This window comes from Delphinapterus leucas, chromosome 7 (genome assembly GCF_059928025.1).
Source record: "Delphinapterus leucas isolate spDelLeu-1000000601 "Yukka" chromosome 7, BTC_Dleu_Yukka2, whole genome shotgun sequence".
NCBI lineage: Eukaryota > Metazoa > Chordata > Mammalia > Artiodactyla > Monodontidae > Delphinapterus > Delphinapterus leucas.
Genome location: NC_143135.1, coordinates 6,820,289 through 6,845,053, shown reverse-complemented (window position 1 = coordinate 6,845,053; position 24,765 = coordinate 6,820,289). Strand labels below are relative to the sequence as shown.

At 55.3% G+C, this 24,765-nt stretch overlaps 3 protein-coding genes across 9 annotated transcripts; 1 reads left to right on the top strand and 2 right to left on the bottom strand.

Annotated features, from left to right (window-relative positions):
- Positions 1 to 1,383: 1,383 nt before the first annotated feature.
- KAT5 (lysine acetyltransferase 5) lies at positions 1,384 to 9,312 on the top strand. Of its 6 annotated transcripts, none has more exons than XM_022591452.3 (14): positions 1,384 to 1,562; positions 1,662 to 1,728; positions 2,054 to 2,122; positions 2,209 to 2,345; positions 2,609 to 2,791; positions 2,881 to 2,955; positions 3,065 to 3,139; positions 3,490 to 3,738; positions 3,812 to 3,901; positions 5,622 to 5,762; positions 5,843 to 5,936; positions 7,836 to 7,995; positions 8,130 to 8,211; positions 8,305 to 9,312. In XM_022591452.3, exons 1-14 carry the CDS (start codon positions 1,551 to 1,553, stop codon positions 8,437 to 8,439), a joined length of 1,569 nt encoding a protein of 522 aa, XP_022447160.1. In that variant the 5' UTR covers positions 1,384 to 1,550; the 3' UTR covers positions 8,440 to 9,312. The 6 variants fall into 6 exon arrangements, with proteins under 6 accessions (XP_022447160.1, XP_022447161.1, XP_022447164.1 ...); XM_022591453.3 differs by having other exon boundaries at positions 1,386 to 1,562; positions 2,636 to 2,791; XM_022591456.3 differs by lacking the exon at positions 2,609 to 2,791 and having other exon boundaries at positions 1,388 to 1,562.
- Positions 8,929 to 11,643, bottom strand: RNASEH2C (ribonuclease H2 subunit C). The gene is made up of 4 exons (XM_022591457.2): positions 9,972 to 11,643; positions 9,586 to 9,782; positions 9,386 to 9,505; positions 8,929 to 9,060 (listed from the first exon to the last, which is right to left on the bottom strand). Exons 1-4 carry the CDS (start codon positions 10,141 to 10,143, stop codon positions 9,034 to 9,036), a joined length of 516 nt encoding a protein of 171 aa, XP_022447165.1. The 5' UTR covers positions 10,144 to 11,643; the 3' UTR covers positions 8,929 to 9,033.
- A 102-nt stretch (positions 11,644 to 11,745) lies between these two features.
- Positions 11,746 to 24,643, bottom strand: AP5B1 (adaptor related protein complex 5 subunit beta 1). Of its 2 annotated transcripts, XM_089914510.1 has the most exons (4): positions 17,477 to 17,835; positions 16,916 to 17,083; positions 14,310 to 16,811; positions 11,746 to 13,780 (listed from the first exon to the last, which is right to left on the bottom strand). In XM_089914510.1, the coding sequence occupies exons 2-3, from the start codon at positions 17,063 to 17,065 to the stop codon at positions 14,328 to 14,330; spliced, it is 2,634 nt and encodes an 877-aa protein (XP_089770636.1). In that variant the 5' UTR covers positions 17,066 to 17,083; positions 17,477 to 17,835; the 3' UTR covers positions 11,746 to 13,780; positions 14,310 to 14,327. The 2 variants fall into 2 exon arrangements, with proteins under 2 accessions (XP_089770636.1, XP_089770635.1); XM_089914509.1 differs by lacking the exons at positions 11,746 to 13,780; positions 17,477 to 17,835 and adding an exon at positions 18,184 to 24,643 and having other exon boundaries at positions 13,787 to 16,811.
- Positions 24,644 to 24,765: the final 122 nt, after the last annotated feature.

The following is a 24,765-nucleotide window of genomic DNA, read 5'->3' as shown; positions in this document are numbered from 1 at the left end:
GAACCCGCATCCCCTGCATTGTGAGGCAGATTCTTTACCACTGGACCACCAGGGGAGTCCCAGTTATCCATTTTAGTTATTTGTTTGTTTTTTTATGGTTCCATATGGTTATTATGGACCATATGGTTATTTATGGTCTTCGTTGCTGCACGCAGGCTTTCTCTAGTTGCGGCAAGTGGGGGCTACGCACAGCCTTCTCATTGCGGTGGCTTCTTTTGTTGCAGATCACGGGCTCTAGGTGCGTGGGCTCTAGAGTGCAGGCTCAGTAGTTGTGGCGCACGGGCTTAGTTGTTCCGAGGCACGTGGGACCCTCCCGGACCAGGGCTGGAACCCATGTCCCCTGCGTTGACAGGCGGCTTCTTAACCACTGCGCCACCAGGGAAGTTCCAATTATTCAGTTTTAATGTGGATGGAGTCATAGACAAAACGTCAATGAATGAGTGTGGCTATGCTCCAACAAAACATTGTTTACAGACCCTGAAATTTGAATTTCATAATTTTCATGTGTCATAAAATATTCTTTTGATATTTCCCCAAGCTTTAAAAAATATAAAAAACCATTCTTAGCCCACTGGCTGTAGGAAAACTAGCAGAGGGTTGGATTTGGCCTGCACGCCACAGTTTGCCTACCTGCCCATTTCCTTCACCTTGCAGGGTTTTTTTTTTTAGTTTCCGACGCGCAGGCCCAGCGGCCATGGCTCACAGGCCCAGCCGCTCCGCGGCATGTGGGATCCTCCCGGACCGGGGCACGAACCCGCGTCCCCTGCATCGGCAGGCGGACTCCCAACCACTGCGCCATCAGGGAAGCCCATCACTCTTTAATAGACTAGATAATTTATTTTTAAAATATATTTACTGTTTGTTATCTATACTCCTCTTTTTTTCTTCCCAACCTCCAAGAATGCAAGCTCCAGGAGGAGGAGATTATTTTATTCACTGATGTATTCCAGGCTCCTGGAATAGGGCCTGGCACATGGTAGGCGGTTAACTAAGCACTTGTTGAATGTATAAATGAAAAATGTTGTAATTACTCTTATAATTAGCAACCTATTATACAAAACAACAAACCCATAAATCTTCCGTGACTCCCAGCCCTAAGGAATGAAGTCCACAACTTAGCGACGCGTTGAGTCTTTCAAGTCCCGGCCACTTCTCCAGACCCGCCCCCCAACTCCCGGCCGAGCACGCGCAGTTCACTCCCCGCGACGCATCGTTACGTCAGTAGGAGACGCCCCAGCCCGGCCTCCCTCAAAGCACTAACACCAGTCCCACGTGACCGGCGTCGCACCCAGTGAGCGTCACGTGACGGACTCAGTTTTCCTCCAATCGTTGTACACGTTGTGGGGATTCCACCCAGGACCTGGCCTGAGATTTAAAACACACCATTCCCCCAGCAGCCAAACGGGCCGGCTCCGTCAGCAAGCTGGGCGGCGATGTCTCGCAAGTGTCCTCTCGTAAAGCCGCTTCGGGGAGGCCCGGGCCTACAACGTGTTCAGTCCCGGAAGTGACGTCTCCCAGAGGGGCCGGAAGTGGCAGTGGAGGGAGGGAAGATGGCGGAGGTGGTGAGTCCGGTGCCCGGGGCGGGGCGGAGGGAGCCAGGGGAGGTGGGTAGAGCCCGAGGCCCCCCAGTAGCCGACCCTGGCGCCGCGCTGTCTCCCCAGGGGGAGATAATCGAGGGCTGCCGCCTGCCCGTGCTGCGGCGGAACCAAGACAACGAAGATGAGTGGCGTGAGTGACGTCGGGGGGCGGGGCTAAGGAACCTGAGGGCGAGGGGCGGGGGAGAGTCAACCGAACCCAGGGGAGGGGGTGGGGCTTCTAGAATCCTGGAGCGGGCGGGGCGCAGATACTCGGGAGGGGCGTGGCTTTTAGCCGTTTGTGAGGGACCGGGCAGGGCTTGGAGAGGGGATGGCACTTGGTGACTAACGGGGGCTTGAGCGAGCAGTTCCAAGTGCTGGGGCTTAGGAATCGGGCCTCGTTGTGGAGTTCAGGTCGTAGGAGGGTGGAGCCTCATGGCCTGGTCTGTCTAAGGCCCTTGCCTCTGCTGTTCCCACAGCCCTGGCTGAGATACTGAGCGTGAAGGACATCAGTGGCCGGAAGCTTTTCTACGTCCATTACATTGACTGTGAGTTCTGGGCCGGGATGAGGTGGGGCCGCAGGGTTGCGGGGCAGCCTCTGGCACTCCTTCCTGAGCCATCCCCACTGCTGCAGTCAACAAACGCCTGGATGAATGGGTGACCCACGAGCGGCTGGACCTAAAGAAGATCCAGTTCCCCAAGAAAGAGGCCAAGACCCCCACCAAGAACGGACTTCCTGGGTCCCGCCCCGGCTCTCCAGAGAGAGAGGTGGTGAGTAGGTCCCCTGCTTCACCTCCTCTCTCCTGCCTCCTACTTTTCAAATCTCTTGGCCTCAGTGGCTCCTGGATGGGCTGGAGGCTGTGCCCTCCCACCCTGGCTTCAGCTTGTGAAGGATGGGGGCCAAATTGCAGATGTAGCTTCCAGAGTCCAGTGGCTGTTCCTGTGTCCTTGAAAGGGCAGAGGGTGGGGTTTGATCACTCCATGCTGAGGCGGCCCTACTCCCCTTCCTGATCCCACCACCAACCCCGCCCCAGAGGAAGACCCTGGACCTATCTCTACAGCCGGCCTCCGCCCAGGCCAGCGGGAAGACCTTGCCAATCCCGGTCCAGATCACACTCCGCTTCAACCTGCCCAAGGAGCGGGAGGCCATTCCCGGCGGCGAGCCCGACCAGCCGCTCTCCTCCAGCTCCTGCCTGCAGCCCAACCACCGCTCAACGGTACCCTCAGCAATTCCAGGGACCTTGCTTTCCTCTCAGGTCCCACCTTCTCTACCTTCTGACCCACCTGTCCTGGTTTCTTTCTGCAGAAACGGAAGGTGGAGGTGGTTTCACCAGCGACCCCAGTGCCCAGCGAGACAGCCCCAGCCTCAGTTTTTCCCCAGGTGAATCCCCCAAACCATCTCTTCTTCCCTCCCCTTCTTCTAACCTCTGGTAGCCCCTTTTGGGCTCATTTCACAGCTATGTTTTCTATTCCTACTTTCTCATCTGCAGAATGGATCAGCCCGTAGGGCAGTGGCAGCTCAGCCAGGGCGGAAGCGAAAATCGAATTGCTTGGGCACTGATGAGGTAGGTCTGAGGAAGAGGGAAGCTGGGTGAAAAGGAGGGGACATAGGCAGGGCGGAGACTTTAGTGACTAGTTTAAAAATGAACAAGGGGTGCTGAGCAGAGATGGCGTTGGTGGGACTGGGAGTGAGGCGGAGCTGGTTCAGATCAGGCATTGGGTGATTTTTTCTACATTCCAAATGAAAACTTTCCAAGTCTTGGTTTCTTTAACTGGAAAGTGGGGATTTTAGTACCTCCCCCAATAGGTTTGCTGTTAGGTTTGAACAAGGAAACCTGTGGAAAGGCTGTGAGCTGTAAAGTGCCCTGCTTGAATTGTCTCCTGTAACCTGGTGTCTTCCACCGGCCTTGGGCAGGACTCGCAGGACAGCTCAGATGGAATACCGTCAGCTCCTCGCATGACTGGGAGCCTGGTGTCTGACCGGAGCCACGACGACATTGTCACCCGGATGAAGAACATCGAGTGCATCGAGCTGGGCCGGCACCGCCTCAAGCCCTGGTACTTCTCTCCATACCCACAGGAGCTTACCACGCTGCCCGTCCTCTACCTCTGCGAGTTCTGCCTCAAGTACGGCCGAAGCCTCAAGTGTCTGCAGCGTCACTTGGTATGAGGGGTCCCAGGAGGCCATCCTCCTAGCAACCCCCCACCCCTGCCCCTAATTCTCCTCTCTTCCTCAGACCAAGTGTGACCTGCGACATCCTCCAGGCAACGAGATTTACCGAAAGGGCACCATCTCCTTCTTTGAGATCGATGGACGTAAGAACAAGGTCAGTGGCTGAGGGGCAGTGGGGAGTCCTTGTCGCCGGGAGTCTGAGGGAGTCGAGTGAGCAGCTTCTTTCAGCTCAGGAAAACACTGACCATTGTGGCTAACAGATCTGTTCACCCCATTTACTGCATTCCTGCTGTAGGGCAGGTGGTGGGAGATATTGTACAAGGTGAATTGGACAAAATCTCTGCTGAGAGCTCACAGGGGAAAACAGACATGCTAATGGCTGCATAGATCCCAGTGTGATACGTGTCATGAAACACAAAGGGTGGGTTATCAGGATCCAGAAGAGGTGGACAGCAAAGCTTCACAGAGGAGGTAACCTTTGAGCCGTGACACAGGCAGTGGGTTCTGAAGGGCAGGAACGGATGCTGACTCCAGAGATACTGCGGGTTCAGTTTCAGACCACCACAATCAGGTGAACATCGAAATAAAGCGGTCACACAATATTTTTGGCTTCCCTGAGCATATCAAAGGTACATGTACGCTGTGCCGTAGTCCGTTAAGCGTGCAGTAGCATTGTGTCTAAAAAAACAATTGCAGTGGTAACATTGAGAATCACGGGTCACCATAACAAATATAATAAGGAAAAAGTTTGTAATATTATTGCAAGAATTATAAAAATGTGACACAGATATGAAGTGAGCACATGCTTTTGGAAAAATGGCAGTGATAGACTCAATGCAGGGTTGCCACAAACCTTCAATTTGTAAAAAAAATGCGTTATCTGTGAAATGCAAAAAAATGTGCAGAGACAGTGTAAAAGGCGAAGATCCTTTCTTCTGGCTGGAAGGCAGACAGGATGAGGCAAGGCTGTCTTACATGGGACAGAGCTCAGGTGGTGGGATTGAGGTCAGCTGGGAAGTGGGGACACTACAGGTTTGGGGCTTCAAACCTGCCTTAGTCTGGCTGTGGGGAGGAAGAAGGGCATAACCTGGAGGGACTTTAAAAGTGAAATGCCTCCATTCTTGGGGCCTGGAGAGCGGGGAGGGAGAGGCAGTCACCTAGACTGCCAGGGGACAGCTCTTGCTTGGGTGCTGGGGGGACTTGAGAGGAAGATGCTGCTTTAACCACTGTTAACTGTGTTAAGTGTGTGGGCTTGGGTATCCAAATGGCCGTGTCCAGCAGGTGCTTAAAAAGCCAAATCTGAAATGCAGGAAAACTGTGAGAATAGAAGTAAAGTAGCAAGATTAATAATTTTGCTGGGGCAGCCCTTGAGGCAGTTATTTTGTCAAATTCCGGAATTCTTTACCCCTGTTGTAGAAGAGCAGATCAGTTCTCAAGAGACGTGACTGGGGGTTGCAGAGTGTTGTTTTTTTGACAACCAGTTTCCTAAGACTGTCACACAGGCAGAGCTTTTCTCATAATCCTTGGTCAGTCTTTCTTTGCGGGGACACATCAGTTTGTTGACTGGTAACTGTGGCAGAGGGCAGTGGAGGCTTCCAGGCCAGAGTTAGATGGGGTATGGAGAGCACGAGTAGACCTGCCCAGCTCACCGGGGGGCGGGTGCTTGAACACCATCACACAGCTGAAACGTGGGCTCCTGGACACTAAGAATGGCCCGTGCGCCGGACACACTGACCAATGGACTGGGTCAGGCCCCAGGGAGGAAGGCTCCTCACCTATCAGCCTGGGGGACAAGAAGCTTCAGGCTGACCCTGGCCCAACGGCCATGCTCAAGGCTGGGTACCCAGGGTGGTGACAGACCTTTTCGTCTGTAGAGTTATTCCCAGAACCTGTGTCTTCTGGCTAAGTGTTTCCTCGACCACAAGACGCTGTACTATGACACAGACCCTTTCCTCTTCTACGTCATGACGGAGTATGACTGCAAGGGCTTCCACATCGTGGGCTACTTCTCCAAGGTGAGTGCTCTTCCAGGCTGTCCTCAGTCCTGCCCTGAGCTAGGTCCCTTCCCTCACACTCACCTGCCCCTCTTTTCCAGGAAAAGGAATCCACAGAAGACTACAACGTGGCCTGCATCCTGACCCTGCCTCCCTACCAGCGCCGGGGCTACGGCAAGCTGTTGATCGAGTTCAGTGAGTACCTGTGCTGCTGGCCGGGGGCTGGGGGCAGGTCCTGGGCGGCCCAGGCCCCATCGCTGTCTCACGCACAGATGCTGCACACAGACATGTCGGGTTGCTGTGTTCTCAGCCCTGGCTGTGCAGTCCAGTCACCAGGGGAACTGGCTAGAAATAAAGATGAGACTCTCCCAAGGTTCTCTCCATACTGGGGTGACTGCCCTGTTCATCTGGACTAGGTTTTCAGCCCCTCAAAGATCCTCGGCCAGGGTTCTAAGTACCACTCAACTTTTCCCAAATCTGACTTGTCTGCTCCTGCCCAGGGCACGGGCAGAAGCCGAGTGAGCCACTCCTGCTCAGCTGTCTGGTCCTGTGCGGTTATACACGTTCCTGGGCAAGGACCTGTGGTTTATTTCCCTACTTGTTCTCTGAGCCTTGGGGACAGCAGATGTCACGTCAAACGTGACTCACAGGGATCTGGCCTCTGCCCCTCATCAGACATGAACTCTTCATTAGCCCCCAAGGCCCCCTCTTGCTTCCCAGCCTCTTACCATCATTCCATTCAACCCACCACTCACCGCACCCTTGGGATAACCAAGCTCTGACCCGGGAGATGAGGGAGGCTTAGCTGTCTGGTGAAGACTTGGAGGCTTGACTTGATCACTGACATGTTCTGAGAAATTTTATTGGTATAGAAAGATGCCAAGATGTGGTCACATCCTCGGGAAACCTGCCTGAAGAGCAGAAGGTTGCTGAAAGTCAGTCTAGCCTTGGAGCTCAGCCCTCAGTGGAGATGGGATGTGTGTGGGGCCACCAAGGAAATGTGCTCAGTTGTGCCCGGCAGGAGCAGACAGGGCACTAGAAGCACCATTCCAGGCAGCTCCAGAGGGTGGGCCGGTTGTTGACTGGGAGGGGCTGGGAGCTCCTGCAGCTGAGGAGGCAAGTGTGGCCTCCAGTTGATCTGTCAGGACTCTGCATGCACTCCCCCCAGAGTTGAGTAAGAACTCAAGTGTGCCCCTTCCCTCTTCCATGCTTCCTTCCTCCAAAGCACAAGTCTCTCTGTCCTCCCCACCGGGCTGCTTGGTGAAAGTCACAGGAAGTTGGGCAAGAGGGTCAGACTGGCTGATAAAGATGAATCAAGGGGGAAAGGAGAAAGGGCTACGATCCAACACAAGGCTCGTTATGACTGAGGATAAAGAAGGGCTTCTAGAAGTAGTGGAGACATCTCAGGGCCCTGATGGGGAAATGAATACTGTCCAAGAGATGTGAAACCGCTCAGGGTTTTGCATGGCCTGAGGGTCTCACCAGGAACTGCCTGCCACTGCCCAGTGGTCAGCAGGGTAGAGGAGGGCACAGCAGTCAGAATGGGAGGGAGAGAGCCACTGGAGAGGTAGCTACTGCTGAGGAGTGGCCTCCCTCTGACTTGGGAAGTGCTTTGGCGCCCTTCTTGCTTCCTCCCAGCCATCCGGTCAGGCCAGCCTGGTCTTAGAGCCGCTAATGCGTCTCAGGTCACAGCCGAGGAACTGATTTGACTGAGAACGCAAGCATCCTCAGGCCTGGACCAGAGGTGGGGTCTTCCCCTCTTCTCTCCTCACATATCCAGGCGCAGAGAGTCTGGTATGACTGAGGCAAGTTGGAGGCACTTACTTTCCACAAACCATTTTCTCTACACTCCCCGCATCCCACCTGTAAGCCCTCACTGGCTTCTAGTTGATTGTAGCTACTTCTCTCAGTGCCCTCAGCACACAGGTGAACAGTACGCTCACTAGTCCTTTACAAGGAAACTGAGGCACAGAACTACCACATGGCAGGCCCAGGATGGAAGCCATGCAGTCTACCTCTGCAACCTGCATTCCTAAACGATGGTCGCATAACGCTGTGATTGCTTACCCACCCCCTCCTGCTCCATTGCTTTAGGCTATGAACTCTCCAAAGTGGAAGGGAAAACGGGGACCCCTGAGAAGCCCCTCTCGGATCTTGGCCTCCTATCCTACCGAAGCTACTGGTCCCAGACCATTCTGGAGATCTTGATGGGGCTGAAGTCAGAGAGCGGGGAGAGGCCGCAGATCACCATCAAGTGAGCCTGGCTCTGCCTGCCCGGGGGTGCATGGCATGACCTGTCTGTTCCTGGGCTTTCTCACTCTTCGGGCTACTGGGGGCCTGGGGTGGAGATGTAGGCCCCCAGGGGACCTGATCTTTGCCCTCCCACAGTGAGATCAGTGAAATTACCAGCATCAAGAAGGAGGATGTCATCTCCACTCTACAGTACCTCAACCTCATCAACTACTACAAGGTAGGGAGGCAGGCAGGGGGAGACAGGTGTGTGTAGGGGTGCAGAGAGCAGGCCCCACGTGGGCTGACCTGCCTGGCCCCGTCTCCTGTCCAGGGCCAGTATATCCTCACACTGTCGGAGGACATCGTGGATGGGCACGAACGGGCTATGCTCAAGCGGCTTCTTCGGATCGACTCCAAGTGTCTGCACTTCACTCCCAAGGACTGGAGCAAGAGGGGAAAATGGTGACCAGGCACTGCCCGTGGCAGTGCCAGCAAAGCCAGCAGAACTGGGGCTGACGGCCCATCCCTCCCCCACTGGGGTCTCCAAGAGGCGCGCCAAGGGAGAGAGGGCAGAGGACAACTCCACAAGGAGAGGACAGGCCTGGTAAAGGCCTGCTGGCGCCTAGCACCAGGGCGAGCTCAGGGCTCAGGTCAACTCCAAGGTCGGCTGGCCGCAGGCCCAGGCCTGCTGTGAACCAGGGACCAGAGGGAGCCAGGCAGCTGTGTACAGTGAGATGGGGGGTGCGGGTGGCTTGTATAGAGGACTGGTGGCTGTACAAATTTCTTTTGTAAAGTAGGAGCTGGGGTGGGGTGGGGTGGGAACTGGCTGCAGAATTCTGGCCTCTCTTGCCCCACTGCCCCCGGCAATAAACTGTTTCTATAGGTCAGAGCTGTGAAAGGTCCTTGTGGGAAAATGGGCAGTGCTGGATCCAAGGTGCTGGCGAACTTACAGGTGTTCTGTGAAGAGCTCCTTTATTGGGGTGATGGAATCAGGCTCCAAAGTGAAGAAGGGTTTACTGGGGTGAAGGGATCGGTGGCTTTCAGTTTCAAGCTCTGGTTCTCAGTCCTCGGGTACCTGTGTGTGAATCTGCAACAGGAATCACCTCTACTATTGGATTTCTGCAGTATAGTGACTGGGTGGCCCAGATCCTCAGGGGAGAGACCCAGCTGCTCAAAATCATAGCCCTTCTAGAAGGCCAGAGAAGAGTGGTGGGTAAGCCATGCTGCCCCTACCCAGTCTAATCCTCCAGTCAGACCCAGGTTCCATCTGCCCCATTGTTCTCCCCAGCCCCGAAGCCCCCAGATTCACTCAGGGACAAGATTCTGGAACACTTAGGAAACCACCTTGAAGGGGTGGGGGGGTGGGGGGTTGGATGGGGTCTGGGAGGGAGGGGGCCCATCCATGTACTCACCGCTGCAGCGAGGCTGGGCCAGGTCAGGGCCCCACGCACTTTGGCATCGGGACCGGGGATAGTCTCCAGGCCCCACAGGGTGAAGCTGCTGAAACTGGCTGTGGCTCCAATAAAGCGGTCCTGGGGAAGGGGCCCCGGCTCAGCATCGAGGCCGCCGCTCCCACCCGCGCTCCCTTGCAACCCTATACCCCCGTGCTCACGAAGTCGCGCTCCAGCGCCTCCGGGGGCTCCACCAGTTCCCGCTCCTCTTGCTCGTCATCCTCCAAACCCTCCGAGAAGTCCTGCTTCCCCAGCAACACCTCTCCCTTCTCTTCTGTCATCACATATCCCACGAGGCCGGGCGGCACCACCACCTCCTCGCCGCGTAGACTGCGGCCCCGGAACGACACTTCCAGTCCTGGAGGAGGCAGGCGAAGGGCCCCAGTGAGGGTCTGATCCAGGCCTACCGGAGCAAGGCCGGTAGCCGCCCTCCCGCCACCTTCGGCGGACCACGATCCCCGGGAGCCCTCGCGCCGCTCCTCGCGGAGGAGAGCGCGGCGCCGGCGCGGGGGCTGCCGGGAGTCGTAGTCCAGCCGAGAGCGCTCACCGTCGGGACCCTGGCGGATGGCCGGGGTGAAGAAGAGCCCCACGGGGGCGGGCCGGTTAACCAGAACCTCGCAGGGCAGAAGGTGCAGCAAGATGGGGGCGGGATCGCGCAGCGTAACAGGGCGCAGGTGGACGCGGCGCTTGTCGACGGCTTCCCCGTCGCTGCTTTCCATTGTCCGTCGCGACGCCGTTGCTCGCAGGCTAAGGCCAAAGCTGGCGCGTAAAGCGCGCGGAGCCTGTCGGGAGGCCTGGGGCAGTCAGCGCAGAGCCTCCTGGGAAGCGTAGGCTTCTCTGACGCTCCTCTGCAATACCGCCTGTGTTCGAGCCCCAGATTTTTTTCTTGAAAATTTTTTTCCAATAGTATATTTTTATTGTAAAACATCAACACGATCCCTAAGAGTTCACTTTTTATATATTGACTGGTAGAGAGTGTTTTGTTTTGTCTTGTTTGTGTGTGTGTTTAACTAGGGATATCAACCCTTCCTCAAATGTGTTGAAGATACTTTACCCGAGTTTGTCTTACAAACTTCTGTATTGGTCATTTTTATTACAGAGAAGACTTTTGTTTTTTGTTGTTAAATATATAAGCCTTTTCGTTTCATGTCTAGCTTTCGCAGTACTCTTTCCCTTTTGATTTCTTAACTCTTCTTTAATGTTTATTTGTCCTGATACCCAACTTAAATAGATTTTGGCAAGTACTCTCATAAAACGAACCCATACATAACTGGTAATTAACATTAAAATTGCATTTAATTTATAGATTTGAGAAAGAGAAAAGCATCCTCGGACATCCAGGAGCTGGCCTTGGTGTTCTGTTGAACATGAACAATTTCACAGAACATAGACATCAGACAAGGTCACTCTGTGATGTGAAGGATCAAAACAAAAACAAGATCATTCTGTAATCATGTGAACACTGACAAAGACACAAATATTGTCCAACACACAAAAATAATGAAACTCCCTCTATCTTGGATAATATGTTTCTGTTGCTACTTTACCAATTGCAGTTTTAGCCTCCGTATAGTTAAGATCTGTTAACATATCCCATCATAGAAATACTCCCACTTGCTGACAGCATCCAATCCAGAGAAAAGTCCTACTTCTTTAAACCCTCCCTCATATCCCCAACACAAGCCCAAATCCTAGAAATCCTTCCTAATCCCTTCTTACTGAGATACCCCACACTGCAAAACTAATAACTACAGATGTGTGCCTGGTGGTCTTTGGCTGGAGGGTATTGACAGATTGAATAGAATTTTGCTTTCATTTTCTACCAAGCATAAGATACATAATACCATTTATTTATGTCTCCTTTTATGTCTTATCCGTACGGTTGTGAGGTTTTCTTCTTTTATACATATTTTAAAGTTTATTCCTAGATAGCTTATATTGTTTCTATTACAAACAAGGTCCTTTTTTTCTGTTTTTCCTTTTACATTCTGATTATTATTTATCTATAGCAGAGGTTGGTGAACCTCACATTTGTTCTCTGACACAAGTACTCAGCTTTGTCATTGTAGCCATAGAGGGCTTCCCTGGTGGCACAGTGGTTTAGAGTCTGCCTGCCGATGCCAGGGGACACGGGTTCGTGCCCCGGTCCGGGAAGATCCCACATGCCGCGGAGTGGCTGGGCCCGTGAGCCATGGCCGCCGAGCCTGTGTGTCCGGAGCCTGTGCTCCGCAGCGGGAGAGGCCACAACAGTGAGAGGCCCGCATACTGCAAAAAAAAAAAAAAAAAAAAACATAGACAATATGTAAATAAATAAGCATGGCTGTGTTCCAATATAACTTTATTTGCAAAAACACAGTGGGCTGAAAAAAAAAAAAAGTGGACTGGATTTGGCCTGTAGGCCATAGTTTTCAGGAAAGCTATTGATTCTTATTTATGGCTGTACTGGGTCTTCGTTTCTGTGCGAGGGCTTTCTATAGTCGCGATGAGCGGGGGCCACTCTTCATCGCGGTGCGCGTGCCTCTCACTGTCGCGGCCTCTCTTGTTGCGGAGCACAGGCTCCAGACGCGCAGGCTCAGTAATTGTGGCTCACGGGCCCAGTTGCTCCGCGGCATGTGGGATCCTCCCAGACCAGGGCTTGAACCCGTGTCCCCTGAACTGGCAGGCAGACTCTCAACCACTGCGCCACCAGGGAAGCCCTAAAAGATTTACTTTTACTTTATGTGATTATTTACGTTTCCAAAATCAAACTACAAAGTAAGATCTATTTAGAGAAACCTAGTGTCTATTCCTGTTCCTTGCAAACAGTTCTCTCCTGCCCTATGTGATCTTTTAAATATTTTAGTTCATCTTTCCATTGTTTACTCTTTTAAAGTGTTAGCATACATTTATGTATATTGGATTCAATTTCCTAATATTTTTTTGTGGAGGATTTTTGCACCTATGTTCATGAGTGATATTGATCTGTAGTTTCCTTTCTCGTGATGTCTTTATCTGGTGTTGGTATTAGGATAATGCTGGTCTCATAGAATGAATTAGGAAGTGTTCCCTCTGCTTCTATTTTCTGGAAGAGATTGTAAGGAATTGTTATTCTTTCTGAAATGTTTTTTCACAAGAAGAATTCACCAGGGAACCATCTCGGCCTGTTGCTTTTTTTTTTTTTTTTAGGAGATTTTCACTAATTTTTGTTGTTCATTTTAAGAAATTTTTTTTTCAGCTTTACTGAGGTATAACTGACAAATAAAATTGTTAAGATATTTAAAGTGTACATCATGATGATTTGATATATGTGTCACCTCACATACCTATTATGTTAACAATATACAGTATTAACCATTATAACTATTAATTATTGATTCACTTTCTCGAGATATAGCTCTATTCAGATTATCTATTTTCCTTTGTGTAAGTTTTGTTACTTTGTGTCGTTCAAGGAATTGGTCCATTTCATTTATCAGATTGTGGGCATAGAATTGTTCATAATATTTATTATCCCTTTAATGTCCATGGGCTCAGTAGTGATGACCCCTCTTTTATTTCTGGTATTAATAATTTGTGCCCTTTTTTTCTTAGTTAGCCTAGCTAGAGGCTTATCAATTTTACTGATATTTTCATAGAACCAGCTTTTGGTTTTGTCGATTTTCTCTGAATTCCTCCTTTCGATTTCACTGATTTCTGCTTTAATTTTTACTTATCTTCCTCTACTTGCTGTAGGCTCACATTACTCTTCTTTCTCTAGTAACCTAAAGTAAAAGGTTAGATTATTGATTTTTATATCTTTCTTCTTTTCTAATATATTCATTTAATGCCACAAACCTCACTCCAAGTATTGCTTTCACTGAATCACACAGATTTTGACAAGTTGTATTTTCATTTGCATTTAGTTCAGGATATTTTAAAATTTCTCATGGGGCTTCTTTGACCTGTGTGTTATACAGAAGTATGTTGCTTAATCTCCAAATATTTGGGAATTTTCCAGCTGTCATTCTGTCATGATTTCTACTTTAATTCCATTGTGGTCCAAAAGCAGACTCCTGTTCTTTTAAATTTGTTAAGGTGTGTTTTATGGCCCAAAATGTGGTCTGTCGCAGTGGATGTTCCATGTGCACTTGAGAACATGTATTCTTCTCTTATTGGATACAATATTCTATAATCTTTTTTTTTTAATGAGTAATGTTCTTTCTTTATTTATTGGCTGCGTTGGGTCTTTGTTGCTGCGCGGGCTTTCTCTAGTTGCGATGAGCGGGGGCTACTCTTCATTGTGGTGTGTGGGTTTCTCATCGCGGTGGCTTCTCTTGTTGCAGAACGCAGGCTTCAGCAGTTGTGGCACGTGGGCTCGGTAGTTGTGGCTCACGGGCTCTAGAGGAAGGGGCCACCAGGCCACTGCAGCCTCCTCTGTTTCTGCCCATTGGTCCCTCGTCCTATCTAGCCTGAGCTCCCTGTGCAGAGACCCTGCAAACCTCTGGAGTTGAAAAGCACTGGCTCACAGGTCAGGAGGCCCAAGTCCAGCTTCACTCTCATTCCTAAATTGCTGGGTGGCTTTGAGCAAGGCTTTTCCCTCTCTGGGAAGCAAAGATGTGGATATTTTTTCTCCTGCCTCTTGGGCAGGGATTCTAGAGAATCCTAGTATATCCGGGCAGGAAGGAACTTTTATGCCCTGCAGTCTGCGGGTTCCTAGCTTGGAAGCTTTCCTGGAGCCTCTGACCCCCATCCCACTGTGCCTTCCCCCAACCAGGGCCCCAAAGAAAACAAACCAGTGAGGATTGTTAGCAAATATAGGGGGCTTTGTTTTGTTTTGTTTTTACAGAAAGGAGCTACGGGGCTGTATCCTGGCTCTCAGCAGCCCTTCTTGGGCAAGAGCCTGCAAAGGCCGCAGTCCTGCTCCTACCTGTGCCAGCCCTGGGGCTCAGCCAGCCGCTGACAGCCCCCGGAGGTAGTCCCCCACCAGAGGCAGCACGGCCCAGTCATCAGTCCGCAGGGCCACAGGCACTCCGTCTGCCTGGGCTGCTTCCAGCCGCAGCAGCAACCGCGAGTCTGGGGGCAGACGGATGGCTATAAGGTAGCTGGTCGGGGGTTGGGCCACCACCACAAAGGGCTCCAGGTGGCGGGACACCAAGGCCTCCAGCCCATGTGGCCCTACAGGGCACCACAAGCGACTCTCGGTGCCCTTTGGCAGGCAGGAGTCCCAGAGCTCCTCGAAGAAGCCCAGCTCGGCCCCCTCGGGGGGCTGGGGGAAAGGCAGAAAGAGGTCAGCGAAGTTCACAAGCAGGGGTGGCAGGTGAGCATGGCAGGTGAGGCCGCTGGGTGTGGTGTACAGGGCGCGCACAGCCAGCCTCGCGGGAGCCGGGCGTCGGGGCTGCAGAGGCAGCAGCAGAGGGCGGGTGGGGCGGCCGGGGCACAGGCACGGCACGTGCACAGCCCCCAAGGGTGCATAGAGCTGTCTTTCCACACGGAAGCGCAGTTCCAGAGAATACACCTGCTCCAGCACCTCCACCTGGAGCTGCAGCACTGGGACTGGGCCCTTGGCTCTGTGGGGACCCATGCTTAGCCGAATCGGGGCCGGGGCCTCCTGCACCATCAGCGCTGCAGCAAAGCCCTGGTTCTCGGCCACCAGTGAAGAGGCCAGTGCAGGTGCGGCAAGGGAGGGGCCCAAGGCCACCCCCAGCTTGGGCTCTTCCAGGTGGGCCAGGAGGATGTAGTAGAGGCGCGCGTGGTCCCGCCCATCAGGGTCCTCCAGCTGCCTGGCCAGGGCCTGCAGCAAGTCCGCCAGGCCTCCTCCAACACCTGCCCGCAGCAGGGCCCGGCAGACCTGCAGGAGGGCCTGCTGGAGGCCCCAGTCCGTGCAGCGAGCAGCTGCAGCCTGCAGGAAGCCAAGGGTGGCACTCTGGGCATCCCCATCTGCCACCCTTGCCAGCATCTGCAGGTGCCAACGAAGGGCCTCATCCCTGCCTGGCCTGGACACCACCTCCTGCCGCAAGACCACCTTTAAGGGTTCCCCCAGCTCAGGGCCCACCCGATCCAAGAGATCCACGAAATGGGGAGCCAGTGCAGGCCGGGCTCGGTACAGCTGGGCCAGTCCGTGGGTCAAGGGTGTCAGCACCACAGGTTGCCCGGCCAGGCAGCGAGCAACGAGGTAGGAGGCCTGGAAGCAGAGAGTGGCTAAGGCCCGGGGGCCACCATCCAGGGCTGCCCTCTGCCGCAGGCCAGCCAGTAGCTCCTCCAGGTACTGCCGGGGGCTCTGATCCTGGCCCTTTTCCTCCTTTTCTTCGTCTTCCACACAGAGGAGGCACAGCAGATGCAGGCGGGCCAGCAGGGCCATCGGGTCATGCAGGAGACTGGGCAGGAGGCCACGGCATAGCTGGGATCCCAGCAATAGCGGGGCAGCCTCCTCGCCTGCGGGGCCCAGCGGCCAGTTCTCAGGGAAGTTCAAGAGGCAGTGCAGGTAGAAGAGATGGGCAGGCAGGGGCAGGGCCGGGTGCTGGGCAGCCAAGATGAGCCGGCGAAGCAGCAAGGCCTCATCCTGGGCTGTGAACAGTGCCTCACCAAAGGCCGCCTTCAGAGCCAGAACGGCGTGCAGCAGCGTCAGCTGTGCTGTGCCCAGCAGCCGTACCAGCTGTGGCTTGAAGAGCACTGGTGGCTGTCCCCGAAGACCCCGCAGGGCCCAGCCCAGCAGCCACAGAAGCTGGGCCTGGGCCACAGGAGTGAGCAGGTAGGAGATGTCCAGAAGCTGGGCCACGGCAGCCCGCAGCTCCCGGGCCTCCTCAGGACTGAGCTCCAGCGTGGCAAGGCAACACTCCCCCTCCTCAGCTGCTGGCCAACTGGGTGCCTGGGGCTGAAGGTGGGCATCACCCTCCTCAGCTAGCATCCAGTTCCAGGGACCACCCTCGGTGGGACAGTCTCCAGCCACAAGCAGGCCCTGCAGGCCAGCCCTGGCCCTGGCCTGTATCACCAAGGCGTTTCGCAGGGCAAGTGCCAGCAGCAGGCTGAGTGGCTGTACAGCGGCCTCCTGCCCCAGCAGGCCCCGAAGTAGCCCCAGACAGCCCCCCAGCAGCCCAGGCTTGCAGCTCTCCAGCTCCCGCAGGCACTCCCACGCTGTGGCCTGCAGGGGGCGCTGTTCCGAGGCAGGGCCGAAGCTTCTCCCCAAATCGCGGCCCGAGGCCAAGCCCAGCAGCAGGGGCAAGAGCCGGCGGGAGGCTCTCGAAGTGGGGCCCAACGCACCTCCTGCCGCCAAGGCTGTGGTGGCCGCCAGCAGAAGGGGCCGCCGCAGAGCCGAGGGCCGCGGGGGTAGAAGGACCAGGGTATCCAACAAGGAGGTGGCGGCTACTTCGGCTGCAGGAGCGTCCGGCCACAGCTGCGCTGGGTACTCCAAGCTCAGAGCCAGCAAGGAAACCTGGGGATAGGGGATTCTGGGTGGGAATCACGAAGCTGAGGTTCACGGCACGGCCGGCTGAAGGGACCACGTGGGCCAGGACACAGGTCACCCGCAGGGCCTACCTTAGTTGGCTCGCTCAGCTTCTCACTCCTCAGGTCGCTCAGCAGGTGACGACCCAGATCCTCACCCTCAGGACCTGCCATGAAGGTGGACGGGCTGGCCCGGAAGGTGCCCAGGCGCTGGGCCCAGGTTTCCCGGCTCGTGGGCCCCATGGTCAGGCACGCAAGTCCCTGCAGAAGAGCGAGGGAGGATCAGACGTGCGGCCTGGAGACGCGCGGGGCCCCAGGGCCGCCAGAGGGCGCGCGAGCCCCTGCGCCAACCCCGAAGGGCCACTGTCACCCCAGGGCCGCCTAGCAGATCCCAACCGCCCTCGGCCACGCGCAGAGGCCAGCGGGGACCCCGCACCCGGGTCCCGAGATGAAACCCAGAGGTTTCGGGGGTGACGCTAGGGCGGGCCGCCAGGGTCCCCGGGGTGAGGAGGGCTGGCGAGCAGGGGCGGGGGTGCCGGGCAGGCAGCTAGCGCAGGGGTGCGTGCCGAGAGCTCATTAGGCCGCCTGCCTGCAACCGGTACCGAAGCCACAGCACCGCCCCGGCGCCCGCGGTAACGGGTTGACCGCTCTCACCCTGCCTGACCCAGCGGCCGCTGGCGACCTGGCCGGCCGGCTACTTCCGGGCTGGCGGCGCTGGGCGGGGTGGGGCGGGGCGCGCGGCGCGTGGGCGGTCGAACTGAGGCGGGTCCCTCTCGGGGGCGGGGCCGTAACGGGGCCACCGCCTCCCCCGCCCTCCGGGCCACCGCCCCCCCGCCCTCCCTGCTGGCAGGTGAAGACCTGTTGGTTTCGCTGGGGCTAACTGTCCCGCTGTGCGCAGGCCCCCCCTTCCCCGGAACCGCCGCAGGCCCAGGCGGAGGCGGTGGAGTTGGGTGGGCCTGGGCTTGCGGATGCCAGGGTCCCCACTGCGTGCGGACTGCAATCTCAGGGCGCTCCGGCGGACAGCGGCCCGGGCCCCGCCCGCGCCTGCCAGACTGCTGAGGATGGCAACAAGCGCGCCCCGCGCCGGCGCCCGGGCGCGGCGCACCCTGGGCCAGCCGCCCGCGGCCCCTGGGGGTGACGCGGATTGGAGTCCTTGGGGCTCCCCTTGTGGCCACTGGGGGGTGTACAAGGTGCGGTCCCCGGGCGCCCGCAGGAACTGCGCGCCGTGGGCCCGGCTAAACCGGCCGGGCGGGCGCCGCAGGGCTTGGCTTCGCTTCCCCGACGCCGGCCCCGGTTCCCCACCCGCTCGGCTTGGGGGCGCTGAGCTGGCGCCGGGGTCGGGGCAGGCGGAAGCTGCTGACCTTTGGCGGAGGCCGCGCCGACGGTCGGCTAGGGTCGCGGCAGCCAGACCAGGGTAAAGCTGGCGGGGCCAAGTCCCAAGCTGCGATGAAGCCGGAAAACAACGGGATGCAGACGTGAGGACTGGCAGGGTCTGTCCGGTCACGGGGCTCACAGCACGCTTAGCACGGACCGGGAAACTGAGGCCTTGCCGCCGCAGGAGATCTGGGGTCTGCAGTGCCCGAGCCCAGCACACTTGACTTCCAGAGGGATGGAGCAGGGCTGTTTGGGGACACTCAGAGGGCTGGGCCTGGGGCTCAGCTAGCAGCCCCTCCTGGGTCTAGGGTCCAGGCTGCAGACGCCCCACTGATCGCAGATTTCCAGGGCACAGAACCGCGGGCGTCCAGACCCCACACCCACAGCCCGCCGATCTGAGTAACGCCTCTGGCTCTCATTAGCCCGCTCTGAAGATGAAACAGGCCTGAGCCCCCATGCCAGCGCTGCCAACTAGTTTCTCACCTTTCCCCGGGCTTGGCAGGCCCCTCCCCACCCCCTCCTGCTGCCCTCCAAATGGGAGGTGGTAGGGAGTGGTGAGGTAGAGAGAGCTGGAAAAGAGGCTCTCTGGGTGCCCAGGGTGCCAAGGGGATGGAGACAGGGATCCACCCCAAGGGACAAGTCCAGCTGGAAAACCCAGTCCCAGCTCCTCTGGGCCCTGGCTCAACAGTTGACTCACAGGCGGCAATCCCAAACTACTTCCCTCTAGGTGCCTCAGTTTCCCCACCTATAAAATGGGAGTGATGACTTCGGCCGGAAAGGCTGTGGAGTGGGGCTGCCTGGCTAATTAAATCTAGGATGAAAGAGGCCAGGATGACAGCAGCCCTGGGAGGGAAGGCAGCTTGGAGGTAACAGGAGCCTGTCTGGTTTCCCTGTCTGAGGCCCAGAGGGTGCTGATAACTGCACATCCCCAGCCCTTATCACTTACGGGGAGGGAGGAATGATTATTAAACCCCTTTTACAGTTGAGGAGACAGGCTTCAAAGGGTCAGAAACTACAATGCTGGCTCCGGCCCCTGTTCAGCCTCTGACAGCCGCCAGCCTTTCTGAGCCTTTGCTCCTTGGGGCCCAGGGCCTGGAGGGAGGGAACCCACGTGTAGTTCTCGATGCTGTGGTGGGAGCATCCACATGGATTCACTGAGGCTTACAGCACCCTGAGGTACCTGAGGATGGGTACCATTCACAGAGAAGGAAAGGGAGGCCCAGCGGGGTGCAGTCACTTGCTCACAGTCACAGAGCTCCTAAAAGGTGGAGCCTGGGCTTCAGGCCACAACCCGTTGCTATCCCTGACTTGGCCCTCCACTCACACAGCTACCCTCAGCCTTCACCTGCCTGCCCAGATGTCTGCTCCCCTGTGGGAGGGTGGTGCTGGTACTGTCCCTGGCACAGGCCAGGCATAACATTGAACTCAGACCACCAGCACTGAATCTGCAGTCAGCAAGCCCACCCGCAAGAGTGACCTCCCAGCCGAGAGGGCCCAGGTGTGGGCTGCAGCAAGTGGCTGAGCAGGGAACTCCCCACTCAATGCCCACAACTCATTTCTTCTCTTTCTGCTGAGTTTCCATCCTCCCCAGGGCATCCCAGTTCTGTGGAGACACTAGGCACACTGAAAAAAGGGAAAGTCAGTTTCCTGAGGAGTCCTGAGTCTCAGTTTTCTCATCTGTAAAATGGGAGATACCCATCCTCACAGCACTAGGCACTGGGGATACAGAGATGCTTTAAAAAGAACACATCAATATGCAAATCCATAGAGAGCAGAATAGTGGGTTCCAGGAACCGGGGGTTGGGAGGAATGGGGAGTGACTGCTAACGGGTACGGTCTTTCTTTTGGGGTGATGAAAATGTTATGGAAGACAGTGGTGGTGGTTGCACAGCTCTGTGAAGATACTAAAAACCACTGAATTGGGAATTCCCTGGCAGTCCAGTGGTTAGGTCTCCATGTTTTCACTGCTGAGGGCGCAGGTTCAATCCCTGGTCAGGGAACTAAGGTCCCACAAGCTGCACAGCACAGCCCAAAACAGAAAAACCAAAAACCAAACCAAAACAGAACACTGAACTGTACACTTTAAAAGGGTGAGCTTTATGGTATGTGAACTATATCTAAATAAAGCTACTAAAAATGATGTTAAAAGAGGTCCCTTATGTACAGAACTTACACTGGAGGAGAAAGGAACAAACAAGACAAATCAAAATTTCATGGAATAAGAGATTCTGCAGGGACTTCCCTGGTGGCGCAGTGGATAAGACTCTGCGTTCCCAATGCAAGGGGTCCGGGTTCGATCCCTGGTTGGGGAACTAGATCCCACATGCATGCCACAACGAAGAGTTTGCATGCCACAACTAAGGAGCCCGCGTGCCACAACTAAGGAGCAGACGAGCCACAACTAAGGAGCCCTGGAGCAGCAACTCAGGAGCCAGCCTGCTGCAACTAAGACCCAGTGCAACCAAATAAATAATAAATAAATAAATATTTTTTTTAAAAGAGAGATGCTGCAAAAAAGAATAAGAAAATAGGGTAATGGGACAGAAGTGACTGGGGGGACAACGATTTAGCTAGGGCAGTCAGAGAGGACTCTTGGAAGAGGGCACATCTGGCTGAAACCTGAGTAACGAGAGAGCCAGTCATCGAGTGGGGAAAAGCCTTCCGGGCAGAGGGAGCAGCAGAGGAGAGGCGTGAGCTGGGAACAGGATTTGGCCAGTTCAGTGGACAGAGGGCCAGCAGTGTGGCGGGCACACACATAATCAGTGAGAAGGAAGAAGCACGGGGTCAGGCCAGCTGGGGCCAGAGCACGCTGGGCCCCAAGGACTTTATTCAGTTGCGAAGGATCAGGGTGGTAAACATGGAGAAGGAGGTGTGGGAAGATTCCAGATGCTTTGGGAGCTGACAGGACAGAACTCAGCAAGAGATGGAGGTGTCAGTGTCACCCACAGCACGTCACAGTTTGTCAGGGGCTTTGCAGCCTCCACGGGGCTACTGTCAAACAGAGCTGGAAAGGCCACTACTTGAGCCAAGCAGAGGCCTCGGTGGCCAGGGGCACTGTCGGCCTGCTTTAAGGCTGAGTCCATTTTCAAGGGCTGCTAGGCTTCTGGGCAAAAGTGAATCAACAGCATCTCTTGACAGCTCTGAGGAGCAGAGCTGGAACTCAGAGCCCCCCGTACAGACGGGGCTTAGCCCAAGTCCCTGGAGACTAAGAGTCTGGGGCAGCCTGACTCTAGGTCCAGTGCTCTGTTCTGCTTGTCCTCTCAGCACAGCTCCCAAAAGCCTTTCTGCCCCAAGCCGCCATGCTTCTAAGCCCCTGCCCCACCCAACCTCATCCCGGCTCTCCCCAGAAGCCTTCTCTGAGAACAGGAAGGGGTTGTTCCAAAACCTCTCCATCCGACTCCTGCCCTAGCTCTCCCTGGGCTACTTGGGATGGGAGCCGAGCTCTAAAGGCGGCTGCCAGCCACCAACCTTCAGGGGACATGGGCCTTGTTTGCCTGCTAGGGTTCTGCTTCCTTCACACCCCTGTCCACTGTACCAGCGGCATGGCTACTATGTCACCTGGAATTAGCACTCATGGCTCTGCCTGCAGCTGGCCCAGGCCACCATCCCCTCCTTCTTGGACTATGACGGTAGCCTCCTCACTGGTCTCCCTACTGCCACCCTCAGCACCCCTCCCCTGGTGACACACTCCTCTCCCCATAGCAGATCCAAGGCTTCCCACCACACTGAGCCTCACATGACATGACCGACCTGCCTCTCCAGGGTCAGTTCCTACACCTTCCCATCCCCTCATGATCCAGCCCCCTCGCCTTTCGGTTCATCACAAACACACACACACACACAGGCGCTGCTCACTCCTGCTCTGGGGCCTTGGGGCCACCTGATCCATTTACGGATCAGCCTCTTCCCTGCCCTGCGCAGCTGGCTCCTACCTCTCATTCAGATCTCAGCGCCCCTCTCACCATCCCATCACTAGTTAAATGTCCTGCAACACACTAGTCATTTCCTTATTCTTCGTTTGCCTTGCGTCACAGGATACCCAGTGCTAGCATACAGTAGGTGTTCAATGAATATTTGTTGACTGCATTAAGGAAGGAGAGAACGATATCGAACTGGCACTGCGTGAACAGAGCAGAAGGTGCCTGCCCTTATGGAGCTCACAGTTCAGCTCAGTGTTTACCCAAGTTCACACACATTGTCTGGTTCATGAACCACAGGCCACGCACTGGCAGCCCACGGGTCAAATCTGTCACACGAATGTATTTTATTTGACTCATTCCATGTTTTAAAAAAAGCTAAGTCAACATTTAAAAACTGGTAGATTTCGGAGAATTCCCTGGTGGTCCAGTGGTTAGGACTCTGTGCTCTCACTGCTGAGGGCCCGGGTTTGATGCCTGGTCAGGGAACTAAGATCCTGCAAGCTGTGCAGTGTGGCCAATAAATAAATAAATTAGTGAATTAATTAAAAATTGGTAGATTTCACACATAAATCTGGATTTCTGGTTTCCAAATGGACAAAAGTGGCAATATTGGGTTTCTGTGCTTGGATGACATGCTTGTCACTGGTCCTTTAGATAGTCACATTCTCCATGCCCCAGCCCCCATCTCTGAGAGTTGCCCTTTATCACACTGAACTTGCAGTATAGCTTTCCTCATAAGAAAGAAATTTGCTTTGTATTTATGCCTCTAGCAAATTTGGAGCATAAAAGGCTGAATGGGTCACATGAGTCAAGAAACATAGGATATTCATTCATTCAACAAATATTTATTGACAACCCACTATGTGCCAGGCACAGCTGGAGATACAGCAGTGGACAGCGTGGACGAATATCCCTCCCTCCTGGGGCCTCGATCTGTACACTGTGTAACTTTCTTTCCACAAGTGGAGACATCTGAGTTGTTCCCCCGATGAGAAAGACTGCCTGTGTCCAGCATCATCTACGAAACTTCATCAGAGTTTCCACGAAGCCCCTACTGTGTCCCAGCCCCTGTCAGGGTCTGGTACAACCAAAGTGCTCAATAAATATTTGTTGCGTGAATGAACTAAATTCACCTCTCTCCCAGGCAGTGTTAGTCAAACTTATTTGCCCAGAATATATTCAAAAGACAAGCAAGGGGCTTCCCTGGTGGAGCAGTGGTTGAGAGTCCGCCTGCCGATGCAGGGGACACGGGTTCGTGCCCCGGTCCAGGAAGATCCCACATGCCGCAGAGTGGCTGGGCCCTGTGAGCCATGGCTGCTGAGCCTGCGCGTCCGGAGCCTGTGCTCCGCAACGGGAGAGGCCACAACAGTGAGAGGCCCGCGTACCGCAAAAAAAAAAAAGACAAGCAAGTAGCAGGTGCTCGCTTAATGTCAACTGAACAGAAGGGTCCAGGGTAAGAGTGGAGGGTTGACAAGGGAAGCAGAGCCTGGAAAAGGAAGGGGAAGGGGGCAAACATTAGTGCCCCTGCCAGAGCTCACACCATCCTCACCGTGGACCCAAGAGGTAGATGATGGGATTCTCAGGTGACAGACGAGGATACAGCCTGGAAAGGAAAGCCCCTTGGCCAGACTCACAGGTTCCAGGAAGGAGTAGAGAAGGAGGCCCATCTGCCCCCAAAGTCCACACCTTCCCCACCCACCCAGGGAGTGCTCTACAGAAGTCCAGTGGGGGCATGTAAAGGGCCTCTGGAAGCCTCCCCCTTGAAAAACTACCTTCTTCCACTAGACGCCTGAAAGTCCACCATAAGCAGGCTGCTCCCTTCTGACTCCTGACTTTTGAACTGTGTGAATTCACTTATCAGATTCATTTCCTCCTAATCTGTTCCAGCAAACATTTAATATGTGAGAAAGGTGTATGTGTGGTAGGGACTCTGAAATATTATTTTGTTTTACACAGGGGAAGGGGGAGAGCTAAAAAGAGGAAGGGGTCCCATGCCTGCCCTTACTAGCTCAGCTGGTAAGAGAAGCCCAGTGGCCGAAGTGGCACAGTTACTGTGCCTCATGGAGGCCACCAAGTGCTCCTCAGTTTCTGAGGAGGATGGGGCCTCCCTCCAGGAGGCGGGTCCTGGGTCTGGGCAGAGCGTGATGAATGGCTGGAGTGAGGGGTCCCGGGCTGCGCCTCAGCCAGGGCTGGGCTCTGGGGCCAAGACATGAGCTCCCTGACTGCCGTGGCTGCGGCCAGGCAAAGTAAGTTGGTCCTCTGCCCTCGGCTCACCTCCAGTCTTGCTGCACCAGAACTCTGGCCATTTGGGACAAAGATGAGGGAGGGCTCGCGGGGGGCGCGGGGGGCGGCGGTGTAAGCCCCAGTGACTAGGCGCTGGGGTCTTTCGGGGTCACGGTGGACTCGGAACGGCGTAAACGCCCCTTCCTCTACGAAACCTTCCACACTTGCCCGGCCAGAAGGCGGGCTCTCCGCTTTGTATTACGGCCCGGAGAGGCCCGGCCTGCCCGCCCACCGGCCCGCGCGTTCCTGCGGCCCCGCGTGCCTTTCCGAACGGTGCCGGCGACCAGCAAATACCTCCCTCTGGGCTGAACCACGAATTGCTCAGCCAGGCGTTTGGGACCCGGGGCCGCCTGGGCCCGGGCCCGG

What these genes read in the sequence shown, in the direction of transcription:
- KAT5 (XM_089914511.1), top strand. Translation starts at nt 1,551, where the DNA reads ATGGCGGAGGTGGTGAGTCCGGTGCCCGGGGCGGGGCGGAGGGAGCCA. An exon ending in GCTCTCCAGAGAGAGAGGTG is followed by an intron (nt 2,346 to 2,608) that starts GTGAGTAGGTCC and finishes ACCCCGCCCCAG; the next exon opens with AGGAAGACCCTGGACCTATC. An exon ending in ACCTCATCAACTACTACAAG is followed by an intron (nt 8,212 to 8,304) that starts GTAGGGAGGCAG and finishes TCTCCTGTCCAG; the next exon opens with GGCCAGTATATCCTCACACT.
- RNASEH2C (XM_022591457.2), bottom strand. Translation starts at nt 10,143, where the DNA reads ATGGAAAGCAGCGACGGGGAAGCCGTCGACAAGCGCCGCGTCCACCTG. An exon ending in CATCCGCCAGGGTCCCGACG is followed by an intron (nt 9,783 to 9,971) that starts GTGAGCGCTCTC and finishes TGCCTCCTCCAG; the next exon opens with GACTGGAAGTGTCGTTCCGG. An exon ending in GGCCCAGCCTCGCTGCAGCG is followed by an intron (nt 9,061 to 9,385) that starts GTGAGTACATGG and finishes TTCCTGTTGCAG; the next exon opens with ATTCACACACAGGTACCCGA.
- AP5B1 (XM_089914509.1), bottom strand. Translation starts at nt 17,065, where the DNA reads ATGGGGCCCACGAGCCGGGAAACCTGGGCCCAGCGCCTGGGCACCTTC. An exon ending in AGCTGAGCGAGCCAACTAAG is followed by an intron (nt 16,812 to 16,915) that starts GTAGGCCCTGCG and finishes CCCTATCCCCAG; the next exon opens with GTTTCCTTGCTGGCTCTGAG.